Below are 17,993 nucleotides of genomic sequence, written 5' to 3' on the forward strand. Positions count from 1 at the left end.
AAATACGCAAACAATACTTCGTGCAAACACACGAATACCAAACTCGTGCAAGATCATTCTAGATATATGCAAACCATGTTTTCGTTGAAATTGTATTATCACTGTAGCTTCTATTTCGTTCACAAGCAAATTGTATGAACAGACAGGTGTGACGACAATATACGACTAATAAATGTTGGCGTATAGAAACCTTGCTAAATGGCGTTAGCCGTAGAAGTTATGATATTCCATTGACAAATCGTTTATTAATGCCCCAGTATTAAACAGTATCGTAGCCCATCAATGGTCGTCTACAACAAAATCCACGAGGTTTATGGCGCCAAAATCTGATCTGAGGGTCAAGAGTTAATCGATGACTTATTAACCAATCAAGATAAGGATTAAGCGTGGGAATATATTAATGCGTCAGACGAAATTGCTATTATATGACTCTGAGTGACTACGACGTATTAGCCGATTTTCAGATGCTAGAATGGTTTCCCTGAATTCCTATTATTATTTTTTTCCTGCGTTTTCTTTTTGGTACTCCATAGTGCTTACCTTGTTTAAAGGCTTGAGGATTCAGATATTCTGGATTGTGCAAAACAAACATGAAACGACGTACAATACAATGAGTTCGAAGTTGTTTGCAACTTTCTGGTCAATGAAAGAGTAGGGGCGTAACGATCTGCAACGTGAGTAGCCTGACATATGGGCCACGAATTATTGCCATACCCACGACTCAAAATATATTTGTGCTTACCAAAAAAAAAAACCAAACAGAAAAACAAAAAAAAACAAAAAAAAAAATACAAAAGAAAGCAAATAATTTTTTTCTTAAAACTGCCATATTTTCATATCGAACGGACCTGCATAGTAACAAAAATGGGTTTGAAATTTGTTGATGACAGTTCCTTGGAAAGAAAACACAGAAAGCAAACGAGTAGCATGTCAGCTGGATCAATATGGGTGTAGATGCAATGAGAGATGGTTGAAGATCTGGATCTCCATCCCGATATGGGTTTTAACTCAAAATCCGCTTTGAGAAATGTTTGTCGCAGAGGCTGATATGAAAAAAGTGTCTATTCTTTAGGAAGGGTTAATAAACCTAGGCCTAGTGAAATCGACAGATTAAATCGTTTTTACACTAAAATACACTAGAAGCATTATCTGTGAACAAAAGCTCGGAATGAGAAGATCAGAATAAAAATGACCCATGTTGAACAGACACATGTCAAAATTCACGTATCAACGTCTATATTTAGAGTGATATTTTCTTTTATTTCTGACGTCTGTTGGTTTTAAGTCGAAATTCATGACTATTTCAATCTCCTCTAGTCCGCTTTCTATGAATATTGATGATTTCCCTCCATTCCAGTAGAATGTTACAACAATATCAGCCGATTCTAGAAACATTTAATGGGTAAGGGTTTACAAATGATACCACATTTCAACGTTACATAACAGTACTAAGTGTAGTATGTTATATTGTTTTTATTCCAGAACAATTGTTCTCCAGATATAGTATTTTTGTCTTCAACAAATCCCAATATTCTCTAAAATATCAAACTAGCATCTGCCAAATTTTTCGAAACTTTGAATACAACAAAATATTGAATCATTAACTGTGATTCTCTCGGAGAATTGTCAACTACATATATCAACAACCAATATTCTCGGAGATTTGAAAACAACAAACTATCATATCAACAACATTCCCAGAGAACTGAAAACAACAAACTTTCATATGACCAATATTCCCAGAGAATTGAAAACAACAATCTTTCAAATCACCAATATTCCCAGAGAATTGAAAACAACAAACTATCATATCACCAATATTCCTGGAGAATTGAAAACAAAAAACTATAATATCACCAATATTCCCAGAGAATTGAAAACAACAAACTATCATATCAACAACATTCCCAGAGAATTGAAAACAACAAACTATAATATCACCAAGATTCCCAGAGAATTGAAAACAACAAACTATAATATCACCAACATTCCCAGAGAATTGAAAACAACAAACTTTCATATCACCAATATTCCCAGAGAATTGAAAGCAACAAACTATCATATCACCAATATTCCCAGAGAATTGAAAACAACAAACTTTCATATCACCAATATTCCCAGAGAATTGAAAACAACAAACTATCATATCACCAATATTCCCAGAGAATTGAAAACAACAACCTATCATATCACCAATATTCCCGGAGAATTGAAAATAACAAACTATCATATCACCAATATTCCCCGAGAATTGAATACAACAAACTATCATATCACCAATATTCCCGGAGAATTGAATACAACAAACTATCATATCACCAATATTCCCGGAGAATTGAAAACAACAAACTATCATATCACCAATATTCCCCGAGAATTGAATACAACAAACTATCATATCACCAATATTCCCGGAGAATTGAATACCTAAGCCTACACAAAATTTCAAATGTGAATATTCTCGAAGAATTGATTAAGAAGAAACATAACAAATTATCATCTGCCAATATTCTCAGAAAATTGAACACATCAAAATATCAAATAAACAATTTCCGATAATCTTCGGAGCATGGAATCAGAGCCGTAACTAACAGAAATGTTTTCCTCTTACTGGGCATATTATCTTTTCCTGTTTTACTAATCATCCGTGAGACAAAACAAGTGAACTTTTCCTTGGAATAATTTTATGACGTGGAAATAAATCGGGAGAATAGAAAACTTTGATGATTCCAGTCTTACTTGGAAATGAAATGCAGCTTTACGTTCTAGCAAAAAGAGGGGCTATGTGCGAGAGAATTTAATAAGTTACAATATTGTCATTTGTCACAGCTAATGAACATTGGCAGGTGACATCTCCGTTGATGTCGTCAGTCGTAATATATATCAAGGGCGATAATTAGGCGAATTTTTTGTTTTATCAAATTATATTCTCATAAATTGGAAATGTAACTGTTGAACAATCACAACACACATATAGCTTAAGTCATATCTGATTAATCCTAGCTAATATATACATCGCATTTCAATATTTCTTTTGGACAACAAAACATGTCTCATTAGCACGTTAATTAACAACTTGTATTTCTACTTCCAGTTTAGTCCTTGGTATTAACGCTATTTAGCCGATGTTAATTCTAATGGTTTGATTGGTTGAAATTTATCAGGTGATGTCTGACGTCGTCATTCATTCAATACGACAGGCTCTGATACAATGGCAACTGTTTATCACTAATTTATATTCTGTACTTCTAATGAGATATTTATTCATGCGAACAATCAAAAGATCAAGCAGCTTTCTAAAACTGGAACCAATATTTGTTTTATCAAATGCCAATCAAACTATGTAATTGACTCCGCCCCCGCTATGGCAACTTGTATAAAAGATGCTCAATTCCATACGCAATTGTCCTTCAAGTGTTTCCTTTTCATTAACAACTGTAACTTGTTTTATACCTTCTGTTTGGACCTGTAAATTGAATCCGTGGACTTTCATTTGTGCCATTACTTTCACGGAACAGACAGTATCGTGACTTTCTAAGTTTGAAAACTTCTTGAACTTTTCAGGTTTTACTTCAATTTTATTTTTTAGCCGCTTTTTAAACTTTCGGACTTTTAAAAGTGCAGTCAACCGAAACTTCAGATCTGTGCACTAGATCTCCTGTCTATTTATTTTTACGTTTTGGAAGACACTAAACCGCCAAACTGGGGAACTGCGTGGAAGTCTGGAAAGTGGCCATCCGAAGTGCTTCGGGCTTGGGTCAAGAATGTGCCATACCTGCCGAGAAAAGGATGACCACACCTCCTCTGGACAGGAGGGTAGCTGCCATCAGAGACGACGCCCAAGGAAAGAGCAGTGTGGCTATGAAACGAAAGTGTAAAAATATCATACCCCCATCAGAAAGTCAGATGAGGGCGCTAGAGGTAAGAATTTAATCTTTTTAAATACTCACCCTGTCCTGTTTGTAACTAAATGCCACATATTTTCAATATTATTTCCGCAAGATCAATTCACCAATCTTATGTGGCCAAGATCTAAGCATGCATATGAAACCCCTCAAAATTTCTCGATTTACTCTTTAATCTTGCATATTGTTTGCATAAAAAGTTATATACAAAATACAGTCTTAAGACCACGTGCATTCAGAAACATTTCAATAATTTTCAGGATAGTCTGAGGAATATTGATGGTATAAGTTCACCGTCTGGCTTTGGTAAAACAACATCTATTGTGTTTTCATTGAGAAATCAGATTGGTCATCTAGCCAGTGCTCTACAAATATTTCAGGTTAGGTTTAAACCTTTAACCTTCTGTGTGTAACTTTGTTGTGGTGCTAATCAATGTCGTAAACCCACAAGCAAGGTTTCTGCCAAACTGTGAACGGTCTCGAAAGTCAATCTAAATAGCGCTGTCCACTATAGAGGCTTCAGCGTTTCGATACTATAAGACGCATTGTTATCTTTGAGTCTTAAACTACAGGTACAGTGGTTGGTATACAGAAAAAACAACTGCAAAAAACACACATCGAATCCAACGGTCATTTAAGAAAACTTCTGCATTATACTTCTTTTTGACATCGCCTGCTTTTCTCCAATTCCATGATATCTGTCTGTTATATGATATTAATATTAGTAATATAGCGTTTATAGTTGCGAATTGATGTTGTTGGTTGGCTTGAATTTTGTTACCACCAGTAACTTTTCTGCACCTTTTTTCACGAGTCACAATAATTATATATATATATTTTGTTACAGGAAAACAATATAAATGTAGTACATATTGAATCAAGGAAATCACGAATGAAAGATGCCCAGTATGATATTTATGTAGATGTAGAAACTGATAATATTAGACTAGAAGAGCTCATTAACAGATTGAAGAAAGAGGTTGCCAATATTACATTTAATGATATCACTGTTCCCCTATCACCACCTCCTAATGTTGAAGATCCTTGTAAGTTATCCCCAATTTCTCTCTTTAAGTTCTCTTACACTTTTGACCAACGTGGTTTTTGATTTCCAGGTGGAAACAGGGGATATTGTTTCACGGAAATTTTAATATCTTCTATGTGCGTGCATTTTAACTCAGATTAATGGCCAAATAGGACAACGATATCATTGCACGTGAATTTCATTTTTATAGACTTTATTGTTTTAATCCCATATTATAATTATATTCATATTTTTATTTGCTTACGGATCCTGATTTACGGATTGTCACATGACGATCTTTTTCTTGTGATGCCATAATAGACAAATTTTCCAGCATACATTTTCAGTCTCAGATTTATTTGTAGGTGATATGTCAAATGTTCCTTGGTTCCCACGAAACATAGAAGATTTGGATTTTTCAGCCCACCGTGTTTTAATGTATGGTACTGAACTTGATGCAGATCATCCGGTAAGAACCGCGATTTACAGATTTCAATAATTGATAATAAGGAACGTCCTCACATGGAAAATAGAATGTAATAATACTTTTCTATGGAAGGGCGAAATGGTCATAATTACAGTCAATGGACAGTTTCGCTCTTCCGTTCACCATGACACCGGAACTGTAATAGTTCAGTTATTATCCCCATTATTTCAGGGATTCAAAGACGATATCTATAGAGCAAGAAGAAATTATTTTTCAAGGATAGCCATGCAATATAAGCAGTAAGTTTTGTCTATTACTTGATTGTCTTCTTACCTTTATTACTTACGGCAGTTATATTTGCCTTCATGCATTAAAGACTTAATTTATTTGACGTAATAGCAATAATAAGCTGAATAAACTCATTGGTTTTTTTAAAAATCCGAAACATAAGTAAGAACGTTAATCGGAACATTATGGGAAGAGACTTCGGCGTGAATTTTGTTAATTTTGAACAAAAAACAAAAGATCTATGAACGTCATATTTGACATTCAAATTTGCTTATTTACGCTATCATGGTGGACGAAATTACAATATAATCCTGGTAATAATGGTTTGACATTTCATTGCATAATCCCTGCATTGAAGCTTTAATGACTGTTTAAGGAGCTGAATGGGGTATAAATAAGAGAATTATTTTATCAGATGGTTAATACGAAGATCTGACTGTTGATATTAGCAATTCAAATTTTGGTATTTATTACATCATAGAATTTATATTCACCGTCTCAAGCTGTCATGTTCTCTGTCATATTTACAACTTAATTTCTTGATTATTCCCCGGATTATTCTGATTTCTATATAATTCTCCTATCTTCTAATTACTTTTCATCTGTAACTTGGCCATTTAAATGATTTTTACGATATTGGGTTCCATCAAACATCTTATTTGCGTAAAAATAAAGAATCTTCCTTTTGTTAAATTTACTTGACATTCAATTTTGTCAGTAAAAACTGTTATGATATTTGATTCCTATCAACAGCATTTAGATTACTCAGATCCTGAAATGATTTTCATTATACCATGTTATATTGTATTACTATATTTTTCTCTTTTTACGAAGAGTATGTGCTAGTAACTATTTTTTTCTTGAGTAAAACAGATTTGTAAAACATCTAGTAAGAATCGATAAGAAATCAGCCATTTTCTAATAATCATTGATTTAGACACAGATTGTATCTATTCGCTATAAATATTCATACGTAGGCTTTATAAGCTAGACTTCATTACGCTATGTTAATTTTTACTCATTAAATTCTCAGTCTTGAATTTACTTGATAGCTTACTCTGTCGACATGCTCTTTAATAGACTCGATCCCAAGGGAAAATAGTCTAGTATATCCAGTGGCGGAATTTTGGACTTGTTGGGCGTAGGCAAACGACCTGTAGAGGGCCATTTTAGGGAGGGGGCAGCAAGTTTGCGATCAGATCAATCAGCTCATCAGCATCAATCGTATGCACGATATCGGCATTCATCATCATTAGGCTCAAACAATTTAGTCGATTCTCACACATCACAATTTTCGATGAGCCTGTGGATGAACAGTTTGATAATTTTTACTGTTACAAAATTTGTCATGGGCCGAATTTTCCATGGGCCGAAAAGGCAGCTGCTTAGTTTGCCAATAGATTAATCCGCCTCTGAGTATATGAGGTAAATGGTGTGTTGATTTTAGGATGTAGGGGTTATTGGAATACTCGCTTTTTAAGTCTGTTTTAATGGTCAGTTAATTTCATTTCCTCTCCACGGGGAGTACTATAGTCTACCAACTGCTTCCTAAATACATTGACGATTCACTCAGTTGACATAAAAACAAAAAGATTGTTTGTCTAATTACTCTAACATATATTCATAGAAATTCCACCCTCTATATCTTTCCTGTTTTCATCTCAGTCTGATTAGCCACCTTGGTTTAAGGAAATGGCTACTTCCAGATGAATGAACATATAAATAATTAATATAGTCAAAGATGATGCAACACCGAAGGTTATAGCTTGGAGACTGTGGCTGTATACTGGTATAAATTGTGATTGAAGAGAGATAGTCACAACAAAACTGAAACAAATATGGTTTTCCATCCTATGTTGTTAGCTGATACCAAAGTGATATTTAGCTTCCCGTTCGTCTTTGAGCTAATGAAAATGAAATGTAACGTTCGAACGGAATAGCAGTATGATTCAATCTTCATCCCCGTCACCGTGTACTTTGTCATCATTTCAACCACCAGTATCGCTTTTTCGAATGAAAGTATAATGATGGTACGGCTACTGTGTTTCCAAGATCGGCCGTTGTCGGCTTCCAACTTCTATCACAACTTATTTCTATTATCGTAGCGGACACCCTCTGGTTTCTTTCCAAATAAACCCTAATGTGTTTTCATTTGAATTCATGTTTCTATTTTCAGTGGAGAACCGATTCCACATATAGAATATTCTGGAGAAGAAATCAAAACATGGTATGTACGATATATTAACCAATTCTAGTCCCACAGAAATGCTGATTCGAAATTGGGAGTAATTCAATTCATACACATACAGTGGCTCAACGAGATGAAAAAAAATCTCGGGGGAGGGGCCCGTACCCACTTAAGTGCATGGGCCTTCCCCCGAGATTTTTTTTAAACAGATATGCTATCTCAAACCCCTCTGCAAGTCAATTTAATCTGCCGGTGAGGTCCCTTAAGGGTGGGGACTTTTGGACTTCAACCATTCCCATGGTAGTTGAGCCACTGATCATAAAACATTACAATTATTTCTTTAAATAACAGCATTAAAGCTAGGGTGTAGCATGGCTGGTTCCCTTACTTTCCAACTCCTCAACCTCGTTGCGACGCTTTGACGCCGCTGGTACCCCATATTGCACCATATAATAATCTTTTGAAGTTATGTGATAAGTTAACATTTACGGTTATTAGCCAGACATCTTTATTGTTGGTTGTAGGGATACATTTATATATATGATCTTTTGGAGCAAATTATCAAGTTATTTGACTGTAATTTCAGGGGAAGAGTTTTCCGAGAGTTAAATTCACTATATCCTTCCCATGCTTGTCGAGAATATCTTAGAAATATACCACTATTAGTTGAACATTGTGGCTACAGGTAAGAATGAAATGTTATATTGGTTCTGAACAAGTGTTTAAGATCAATTAAAAGTAATATTTGAAACCCAAAGCGATACAAGGTGTTCCTACTCACCAACGTGTCAGAAACGTGGCCTATGAATAGTTATAAAGTTTTGACTTCCATTCAGTAACGTTTTGATGACACTCTTCGTTTAAATAGGAGGAAATTACAGAACGCGTTATCATGTTTGCTATTAAACGCAGGGCTAATTGTGGGTGGAACAAAAAACCAACCAGCTACCAAATAACTTCCTTCATGCATTCCCATGCATTGCAAACTCATAGGCGTTTTGAAAACACATATCCATCTAAATAGATGTGAAAATCGCAAGGAATGGATTTGAAATTGCAGACTGTGCTTCTCTGTATGATTTTCGATTCTGGTTCTTGGATCTGAACTGTAATTGTTAGATGGAGGCCTTAAACCAGAATCTATCGGTGGTTACAAGCTTCGAGCTTGCGTTACTAAAGATAAGCAAGTTTTGGTCCAATTGACCGTACGCCTGACAACGGAACTTAACTGGAACAGCAACATGCAGTAGTCCACTGTCCTTTGATTCTTGGCACCGAAAATAGTAATCAATGAGATCATTTTCTATTTATAGAGAAGATAATGTACCACAACTTGAAGATGTTTCCAACTTTTTAAAAGGTAACTATACTTCACCTAAATATATCTATGTCGATAGTCAAAATTTTAATTTGATTTTGTTCACCTGTCTACTCAAACTATTAAAGGGGGAGTAATAAGAATTGCATTTTGTACAAGTTTCTATACACGTGTGGCTGTAATAACTCAAATTGTTATAGAATGTTATAGTATTTTTTTGATTTTGAAAAGTTTTTGGTCATCAGCAAGGAAAATAAGCTTGTTTATACTTTTACCGAAAGAAAGTTATGCTGCCATGTGAGTGTGTGGGAGTATTGTATCTATAAGGAGCTCAAGAGGTGCATGCAATATCACAAGTAATTAAGGTTTATTGATGTTTGGGAATAGGTTATAAAGTCGTATCAAGCCAGTTACATATTGGTGTAATTTAACAGGCCTTAACATCATGTAACAATAACATCGATTGGTTCAATATTTATCTTTCTGTTAACGAGTTATTGATTGGTTGATCCTTGATTTAATGTAATTGACAGATGTTTTCTGATTGGTTGATTTTGTTGGTTTTGTTTGAACCGATCTGACAATGATGTATAATATGTAACATGTTTGTGATTGTAATCTGAAGTTATATGAAATATTCTCCGAGATCTCTAGTCTCTGATTATTGACAGTTGTGTTATATAAAACTAGATATATATCTTTGATATCATTGTCGTTACAATCAATCCAACTCACACTGACAATGATACCGAATTTCAGAATTTCAGTTGCGCCAATCAACGTCTGTTTATTCTCTTTACACCTAACACTTTGTATTATGATATACTTTTACTACTTCATATGTGATTAATATACTTCCTCATATGAATTTCTGAGATCATTTGCTGCTACAATTGTAAGCTGTTGTTATACATTCCGGGTGTATCGTTTTGACGAAAGAGTAAAATATATCCCACCAAGCCAGTTTTGGTAAATATTGAATATAAAAATGTCCAAATTTAACGGAAATGAGGCTGGCTTCTCTTATCTAGTTTTTACGTTGGTTCACATCTGTCTATAAGCGTCTGCCAAGTCTACATGAAGGACATTATGTTTTGAACTACTGAGTTTTTCACGAACTGCACTTCTCTACTTTCAGCACGAACTGGGTTCCAGTTACGACCTGTAGCCGGCTACTTGTCTTCCAGGGATTTCCTCGCCGGCCTGGCTTTCAGATTATTTCACTGTACACAATATATCAGACATGGTTCAGATCCTTTTTATACCCCAGAACCGTGAGTTGTTTTTTTTTCTTCTTTTTTTTACAGGAAACTTGAATAACAGGTTGGATATAGCCTGATATACATACATAATACAGATTTGATAAAACTTTGATATGCACGTGCATTTTAACAATTAATCGCGCATAGAGATGGGTTCATTTATGAAAATGAAAGTGATGATAGTTATATGAATAGAAAGGAGAGGTGTTCTAATGACTTGGAAAAATACCACTTTGTTGCACATGTCCATAATTAATTCATAATTAGCGAAATTAGAAGAGAATGACCAGCAGAATTCCAATGAGTGACCGATCAAGAAAGGTCAAAAAGTGTTTTTTTTTTGTTTATTCAGACTGTACATACATGGATATTTATGATTGGTTAAAACTGTTAATTATATGCAATAAGAACATATTGACATGATTAAGAATACATGACGATTCATTAGAAACACCAATTCATCAAATAGTTTGCTTAATTTGACACTAAAAAATAAGGAAACCCATCTTTAAGCTGTTTTTGTTTCCTTGATACAGACGCTGCACCTATAATGACAAGCTATCGCTCTTGAAGTAAGATTCGATTTTGATTAATGGTAAGCATTAACGTAGTGTAGAACTAATTGTAATCTTCTTTTACAGAGATTGCTGTCATGAACTAATGGGACACATGCCACTCCTAGCTGATGCCAGTTTTGCCCAATTCTCCCAAGAAATTGGTCTTGCATCTTTAGGCGCCTCTGATGAAGAAGTGTCAAAACTAGCAACTGTAAGTGTAACTTTCAGCATACTCATGCTTTTTAACACTTCTTAAAGACAAGGGCAATTCTAATGCTAAGAATTTGTGATTATTTTCATCGGGAAGGGGAGGTTTGATTCTCCCAAATGTACAGGCCCAGGTTGGAACAAATACTTCATTAAGAAAATGGAATGGATTTTCATCTTTAACACAAATTGTTGGTTCATGGGAATCTTATGTAAAGTAGGCAGTGAAAGCATAGCATGGCTTTACGTTCCTTAAGTACAAATACTAATAGTATAGGTACTGTTCAATTTTCGTTTCAGTGTTATTTTTTCACGGTAGAATTTGGTTTATGCAAACAAGATGGTGAATTGAGAGCGTATGGAGCTGGTCTCCTGTCTTCCATTGGAGAACTCAAGGTATGTAATCTAAGATATCACAAAACAGATTTATTACAAAGTAAGAAGTCCCAGAATGCAAAGAACATTGTAAACGTAAATAATTCCCAACTCAATACTCAATTTTAAACTTTCGTATGAATGTCTGATTAAAACTTAACAAATGGACCAGAATTCTCAAACGAACAAAACTGCATGAATGTGTTGTGTAATGTATTAACTGTTTAAGCTGCCGGCGCCATCTTTCCTTGTCGTTCATAACATTTACAATATTTTTGGAAAGGATCGTTGAGATGCTGTTCTTGCTCGTCGTTTAGTCCACTGAACAAAACTATGGACGCGTGACTCGATACAATCAGCAACAAGACGTTCGAGCATGTGATCACGACAGACATGAATTTCTATTTCAGCATGCATTAACAGACAATGCTAAGAAGATACGATTTGAACCAATGAGAACGAGTCAACAAGAATGTTTAATAACTACGTTTCAAGATGTTTATTTCTATACTGATAGTTTTGAAGATGCCAAAGAACGCATGAGGTAAGCCAAGTTGGTTATTTTTAGTATCAACCATTGCATTAATGCCACATGCTTGTTATATCTTTTATGGAAATCGAAGCGGATATTCTGTAATGAATCCAAATCAGTCACTTGCAGTTGACTGGCATAATCCCAATGTACATCTGCTGTGATGTGGTCGCTTTGCAGATACGGGGACTTACTCTCAACTGGAATTGACGACTCGGCATAACTGTGTATTTGGTTTTGGTTAATCAACTCGGAACCCGTGTAGGAGAGTCCACATAGTTAATATAATTTGTACATTATACATGCAGTTATTTGATAGATGTATGTATTTAATGTTTGCGTTTCCTTTCAGACAATTCGCCAGTACCATTAAACGACCATTTGCTGTGAGATACAACCCTTACACTAATAGTGTGGATGTTCTTGACAATACTCAATGTATAGCTACAGTGGTCAGCGAGTTGAAGGGAGATCTCTGTATCGTCAGCGATGCTTTAAGGCGTCTTCAGATGCTGGAGAAACAACTAAATGAATGTTCACCAGCCAACCAATTAGATTCACCGTTAGACAAACCAAACCGATTCATTACTGAAAAACTACAGATGATTGGACAGAGAGAAAGCATTGACCAATCATTTAGTGAATGGCTTTAACGGTTGAAGAGTTCTATCATAGACATTGCTTCTATCCACTGATGCATTTTGAGACAGTAATGTGTTGCCTCGGTGCCACGGTATGGGGTGGTTGAGTCTTAATCATGTTATAACGCCCACAAGCTCTAAAGATGTCATCTTCTGTTCACGAGGGCCGCGAGTGGATATGTCTAAGGGATAGACTGTGTTTGTTTATTCCAACATTTTCGCGTAATGTCGTGCTCAGATAACATTTATTGGTGGAATATCTGTTCGCGGCCCTTGAAAATACCCAAAATGGAAAGTTGTAGATCAATTTAGAAGCTTCCTTATTATTTATTTATTTATGAATTATTTATTTATTTAATGGGTTATAAAGGGGTTTTCTGGGATATCGCATTAAAAAAGGGGTTTTCACAGCAGCAGAAATTCATGTCATCCGGCTCTCACAATCTTTAAGGATAGGTTTCTGTTGGAATTAAGAGGATCGCAGACCCACCAGTGTGTCACTTACAATAATAAAACAGAGAGTCATGAATGTATAGGAAAAGGATGGAAAATCTTGTAACCTTCTCGTAATTGAATGTTTCCGTAAACAAAAGTTTATCACAGTTTTCTAATCGTAATTTACTTATCATTATGCAATCTGACTAATCGAGTAAACAACCTCTGATTTTAACTCTGGGTCAATATTTTTATGCCTCACTACAGTACTCAATGTTTTAATGAAAGAAAAGTCCAAAGTTGTACCTTAAACTGAACTAATTTATTTCGATGTTATTTGTTTGGAATGAATAAATCATTAACAAGAAATATCCGGTATGTGTTCTTTTAAACTTTAAATACAATGCTACGTGAAAACAATACCAATCTTGTATCAAAGCTGAAACAGTACCCTATATCAATTATAGGAATGCTTGCCACACTTTCCCGCCAGCCAAAGTAAGATACAACCACGACGGAAATTGATTAACATCAATCAATCTGTCGATCCGTTGAAAGCTCAAGGGCAATAACTTACAAATATTTCAATTAGACAAGAAACATACAAAAATGTATCTTTTCTTGGTGTACTTTTTCACCCAAAAGCATCTTTAAAGGACTTTCAACACTTTATGGAATGAAAGAAAATGAAATAATGTTTAATTCTAAAGTTTTATTAAAAGAAATAAAAATAATGAATTATTTACAATTGGAATGATTAAAATTACAAAATGGTTATAGAATATCATGATGTGGAATGTCCAGATTTACAGAATGGAATGGTGCATCACTTATTCCTGCTTCAAGATCTCTGTCACAGCCAGGCAGTGCTGAATTTAATTACGTTGGTCCAGATAACTAGCTAAATATAGTAAGAAAATCAACTTTTTTTCCTTTTGTCTTGCAAGTATATCGAAACTGAAGGAATTGATAACAGTTTGAATGAGATTAAGCACAAAGTACAACAATAATTAATTATTTTCATCCATCTCATTTTGATATAATGTATAAAAATATATGTACAATCAAATACTCTCTCTATAAATCTATATTGTGCATTAAAACTTATTGCAATAAAAAACAAATTAGCTTTTTTTCCAAAATTATGTCAAAATAGTTTTTTTCTCGCCTTTAGAAAATTTGCAAATATACATTTTGAAAGAATTTGTCATGAAAAAATGTTTAAACTTCAATTCTCAAATAGGTAATAAAAATCTAAAATTTCAAAACTCAAATTTAAGAGAAATCTGGCATTTAAATCCAGTAAGTGTATGGGATATAAGAGTGAAATGGAATGTTACTGTTTTACAAACCAGAATGTTAATATTTTAGAAACCAGAAAAAGAAGAGACAGAAGACTGACAAAAATATGTTGGTATAAACTCTTCTTCCACTGTTACATAGATCTGTATCACAGAAACAGAAATTTAAACTTCTACCTAAACTATCTAGAAATTTCTTACACCCTCTATATTCCCTTACTTTACCATCTCCTACACTGGAATCTGAAATACATCAATAACAAAATTTCAAGTCTTAGCCCTTTTTCAACTTTATTTTCCCCTATTTCTCAATATTTCTTTATTCTTGTAGCTGATATCACTTTGCATGTGGGTTTGTCTACACTTCACAACAAGACTACATACTATATTTCTGTAATTTACTTGCAACATATCCAATCAAAATTCTGCCTTCTTTACAAGGTTTTTTTATACTCATATTTTTCCATTATTAGAGGACAGGGGAATAGGGAAAAAAATTTCACAATACTACAAAATACATGTAATAAAACTACAGCTAAAATTGTAAAAGTTACTAACCTACAAGTGTTGTCAATAGATTGAAATACTGGGTCTCTGTATAACAGATTCTTTGAGCTGAGGCAAAGTCTGAAATTAAACAAAGTATTATAAGCATGTCATTTCCTAGTTCTATGTTTTAAACATATAATATAGGATTTTTGAGATTTGAATCTATTTATTAACAAGGGGGCATGGTTCTACTGAAAATGGTCAACTTAATATTTGATTGCAATCATTTCTGAAAACTTTTGAGACTTCTTGTGAAGCATGTGAAGTGGAATACCAGACACAAGTAAATTTTAATTCAATAAATTTTATTTCCTTAAAGATGTGGCTCACCATCTCTCCAAGATTTAGAACAAACATAACACCCAGATCGCTTGGAGACATCTTTTTCTTTACTTGGATAAAATGAATATAGACTGCACCCGGTACACTCATAACACTGTTTTCCACCCGTATTCTCATAATCTGGGTTTTTATCCGGTTGAAAATCACCAGGAAGTTGACTCTGTTCATTCCAATCTACTTGTAGTTCATTTCTAGATCCATCATTCCAACCTGCAGAAACATTAGAGATTTAGCAAATCAAATATCTTTTTGAAAACTGATTCAAAACATGAAATATGTTCAAAGCAGAACAGACTTAGTTTGTATTGAATGAACTCAAACTAGCAAGTTGATGTCATATTATGGTGTTATATGGCACTCTATAAGCCAAATGTGTTGTCAATGCTACATCAATCAACAAGAAAATTAAGTTAGAACTTCTTTGGGAGTGTTCCGCAATTAATAAATGTTCTTGTTTAAGTTAACAAAATTTAAGCCCCAACCAACCTCCATAAAAACCACCATCAGGATAGATTCCAGGATTTTTCCATGGATACTGTTGGAACTGGAGAACAAATCCACGTTTATAATCAGACAACTCGTCAGCACGGAATTGTATGGTGACATAGTTATTGGTGGTTTTAAACACGGTTCGTTGTGGTAAATCAGAACCACACAATCCCCACTGTCCTATACCTGGTATTAACCGGGCATTATCAACTCTATAACCTGCAAAACAATAACAAAATATTTTCATTTTCAAAATAGCTCAATATTGATGAATTATATCTGATCGATTGAGAAAATCCAAGTACCATTCCAATTTTCAGTCAAACAAATGTAGTAAGTGGATCCTGCAATTCCACTCAAAATAAGTGTTTGCTGACGTCGCTAATCGCAAAATATGCTTGAATTGCATTAGGTCTTCGCCATTAGTGATATCAACCAAACATTTAGTTTTGATAGAATGGGAATGATGCAAACAGTGGCGGCGCCAGTGGATGCATTTGCCCTCCTAGAAAAACAGTTTGTACCCCCAATGGCACCCCCACTTTATTTCTGAGAAATTTCAAAAATATGATTTGAATACGATTTTGCCCCAAATATATGTCAGAATGTATCAAATCAATTCTAGTTTTCAAACATTTTTCCTCAAGAGAACCCCACAGACCCCTTGCGTTAGGCTTGCGCCTTTTGGTTTTTACACATCTGGAATCTAAACCCTGATGGTTGTCCCCCCATCCCCTTTGCACCCCCAATTCTAGAAGGCTGGCGCTGCCACAGGATGCAAAGTTTTAAAAAACCTCCCCACAATCCCTTTAAAAGCTACCAAGTTTAAACTCACTGTTAAATAATTTCAGATAGTCTTTACAACACAATCCACCACAATGATCTGATCTATATGCATGACCATCAATATCCAGGGTTGTTAACTGTAGCTCTATCTGATGATTCTTCTTGCCAATAATAGTCATAATACAGTTCCGTTCTGGACTGTAGTAACTATTAGACTGAGAATAAATAAAATCTTTATCAACATCTGTTATTCTCACTTCTTGTGGTTTCTCATAGGATCCACAGTTATCATATCTATCTTGGAGAAATCGGTCGCCTGAAAATAGTAAAATATCAAACATTAATGATTATTAGCAGAGAAATATAATAGTCTTAGCATAGTATAATAAAGTGGTATGTGACCATTTGATTGAGTCTCAAAATTAGGCTACTTTGCATTAATAAATAAATAGAATTTTTGTAAATTTCCATTGAAGAGAAACACACTTCTCTCTCAAATTTTGATTAAAAATGTCCTAAATTTCAAATGAAAAACTACCTGTTTCAAAGTGATAATGGGTGCTCATACTATTATTTAGATCAAGTCATTCTTATATTAAAAGTAGCTAGCCTACTATATTGAAGTAAATATCCCAATTCTTATGAAAATAATCAGTAAAATAAGGTAACATTTGATATAAATATTTAAATACACATCAATTTAATTGACTACTAAATTGATTTTAAAATTTTGCTCTTGAAAATCTGTCATAAAATCAGTAATCTCACATAGGACAGGTGTGTGACACCTCCACACTTTCTGAGGTATTTTATCTTATTTAATCATTCATAAATCTAAATTAAACCTACCATAAACAAGACTCGTACATAACAAACAAATAAACAATTGTTTACAATATTTTAGTCTGACTGATCCCTCCATCTTGAATTTACCTGAATGACGTCAATTATTTTACCTGTATAAAGGGAGGTAAAAACTGTAAAATCAGACTACAGCTAAATAATAAAGCTATTATCTGCACCGAATGTAATAGATCAGAAATGACATCATTGATAATGTATGTGTATCAAATAATACCCAACACTTACTTTTAAAAGAGTGGTTTGTCCTACTCCAGGCGTGCGTTCTGTCTGTAGCCTATTATGGCTAAGATTTTCTTTACCTGTTTAATAGACTAAATTTATTCATCTAGTAATAGTCAAATGAGATCATTATGCATTAAAAGAATCCAGATAGGCATTTTAAAGCAAACAAGCCAGCAATATCAAAGGTGTTGTAAATGGTCTTTATGTGTAGCCTATAGGTTGTACTGTAACAAAAAAAAAGTGCTGTATGAGGTCATGAAACTGACATTTAAAAACAAGGC

The 17,993-nt window shown here is 34.2% G+C and overlaps 2 protein-coding genes across 2 annotated transcripts; one reads left to right on the forward strand and one right to left on the reverse strand.

Moving 5' to 3' along the window:
- Positions 1 to 282: 282 nt before the first annotated feature.
- Positions 283 to 13,529, forward strand: LOTGIDRAFT_229367 (hypothetical protein; the record flags this gene model as incomplete). The annotated part of the gene is made up of 14 exons (XM_009063958.1): positions 283 to 309; positions 4,166 to 4,285; positions 4,753 to 4,951; positions 5,295 to 5,398; positions 5,588 to 5,655; positions 7,821 to 7,871; positions 8,419 to 8,517; positions 9,146 to 9,192; positions 10,289 to 10,424; positions 11,054 to 11,180; positions 11,477 to 11,572; positions 11,962 to 12,095; positions 12,436 to 12,645; positions 12,889 to 13,529. 14 exons carry the CDS (start codon positions 283 to 285, stop codon positions 12,908 to 12,910), a joined length of 1,440 nt encoding a protein of 479 aa, XP_009062206.1. The 3' UTR covers positions 12,911 to 13,529.
- Positions 13,530 to 13,857: 328 nt separating this feature from the next.
- On the reverse strand, positions 13,858 to 17,553 carry LOTGIDRAFT_229368 (hypothetical protein). Its single transcript, XM_009063959.1, has 6 exons — positions 17,476 to 17,553; positions 16,676 to 16,942; positions 15,838 to 16,059; positions 15,340 to 15,561; positions 15,019 to 15,087; positions 13,858 to 14,703 (listed from the first exon to the last, which is right to left on the reverse strand). The coding sequence occupies exons 1-6, from the start codon at positions 17,546 to 17,548 to the stop codon at positions 14,519 to 14,521; spliced, it is 1,038 nt and encodes a 345-aa protein (XP_009062207.1). The 5' UTR covers positions 17,549 to 17,553; the 3' UTR covers positions 13,858 to 14,518.
- Between the last annotated feature and the right edge of the window lie 440 nt (positions 17,554 to 17,993).

The sequence above is a fragment of the Lottia gigantea genome (genome assembly GCF_000327385.1).
Source record: "Lottia gigantea unplaced genomic scaffold LOTGIsca_6, whole genome shotgun sequence".
NCBI lineage: Eukaryota > Metazoa > Mollusca > Gastropoda > Lottiidae > Lottia > Lottia gigantea.

Bases quoted from the DNA above. Each gene is read 5' to 3' on its own strand.
- LOTGIDRAFT_229368 (XM_009063959.1), bottom strand. From the start codon at position 17,548: ATGGAGGGATCAGTCAGACTAAAATATTGTAAACAATTGTTTATTTGT. The intron at 16,943-17,475 runs GTAGGTTTAATT...TACTATTTTCAG, and splicing joins ATGTACGAGTCTTGTTTATG to GCGACCGATTTCTCCAAGAT. The intron at 14,704-15,018 runs GTTAGTAACTTT...GATGTATTTCAG, and splicing joins TCTATTGACAACACTTGTAG to ATTCCAGTGTAGGAGATGGT.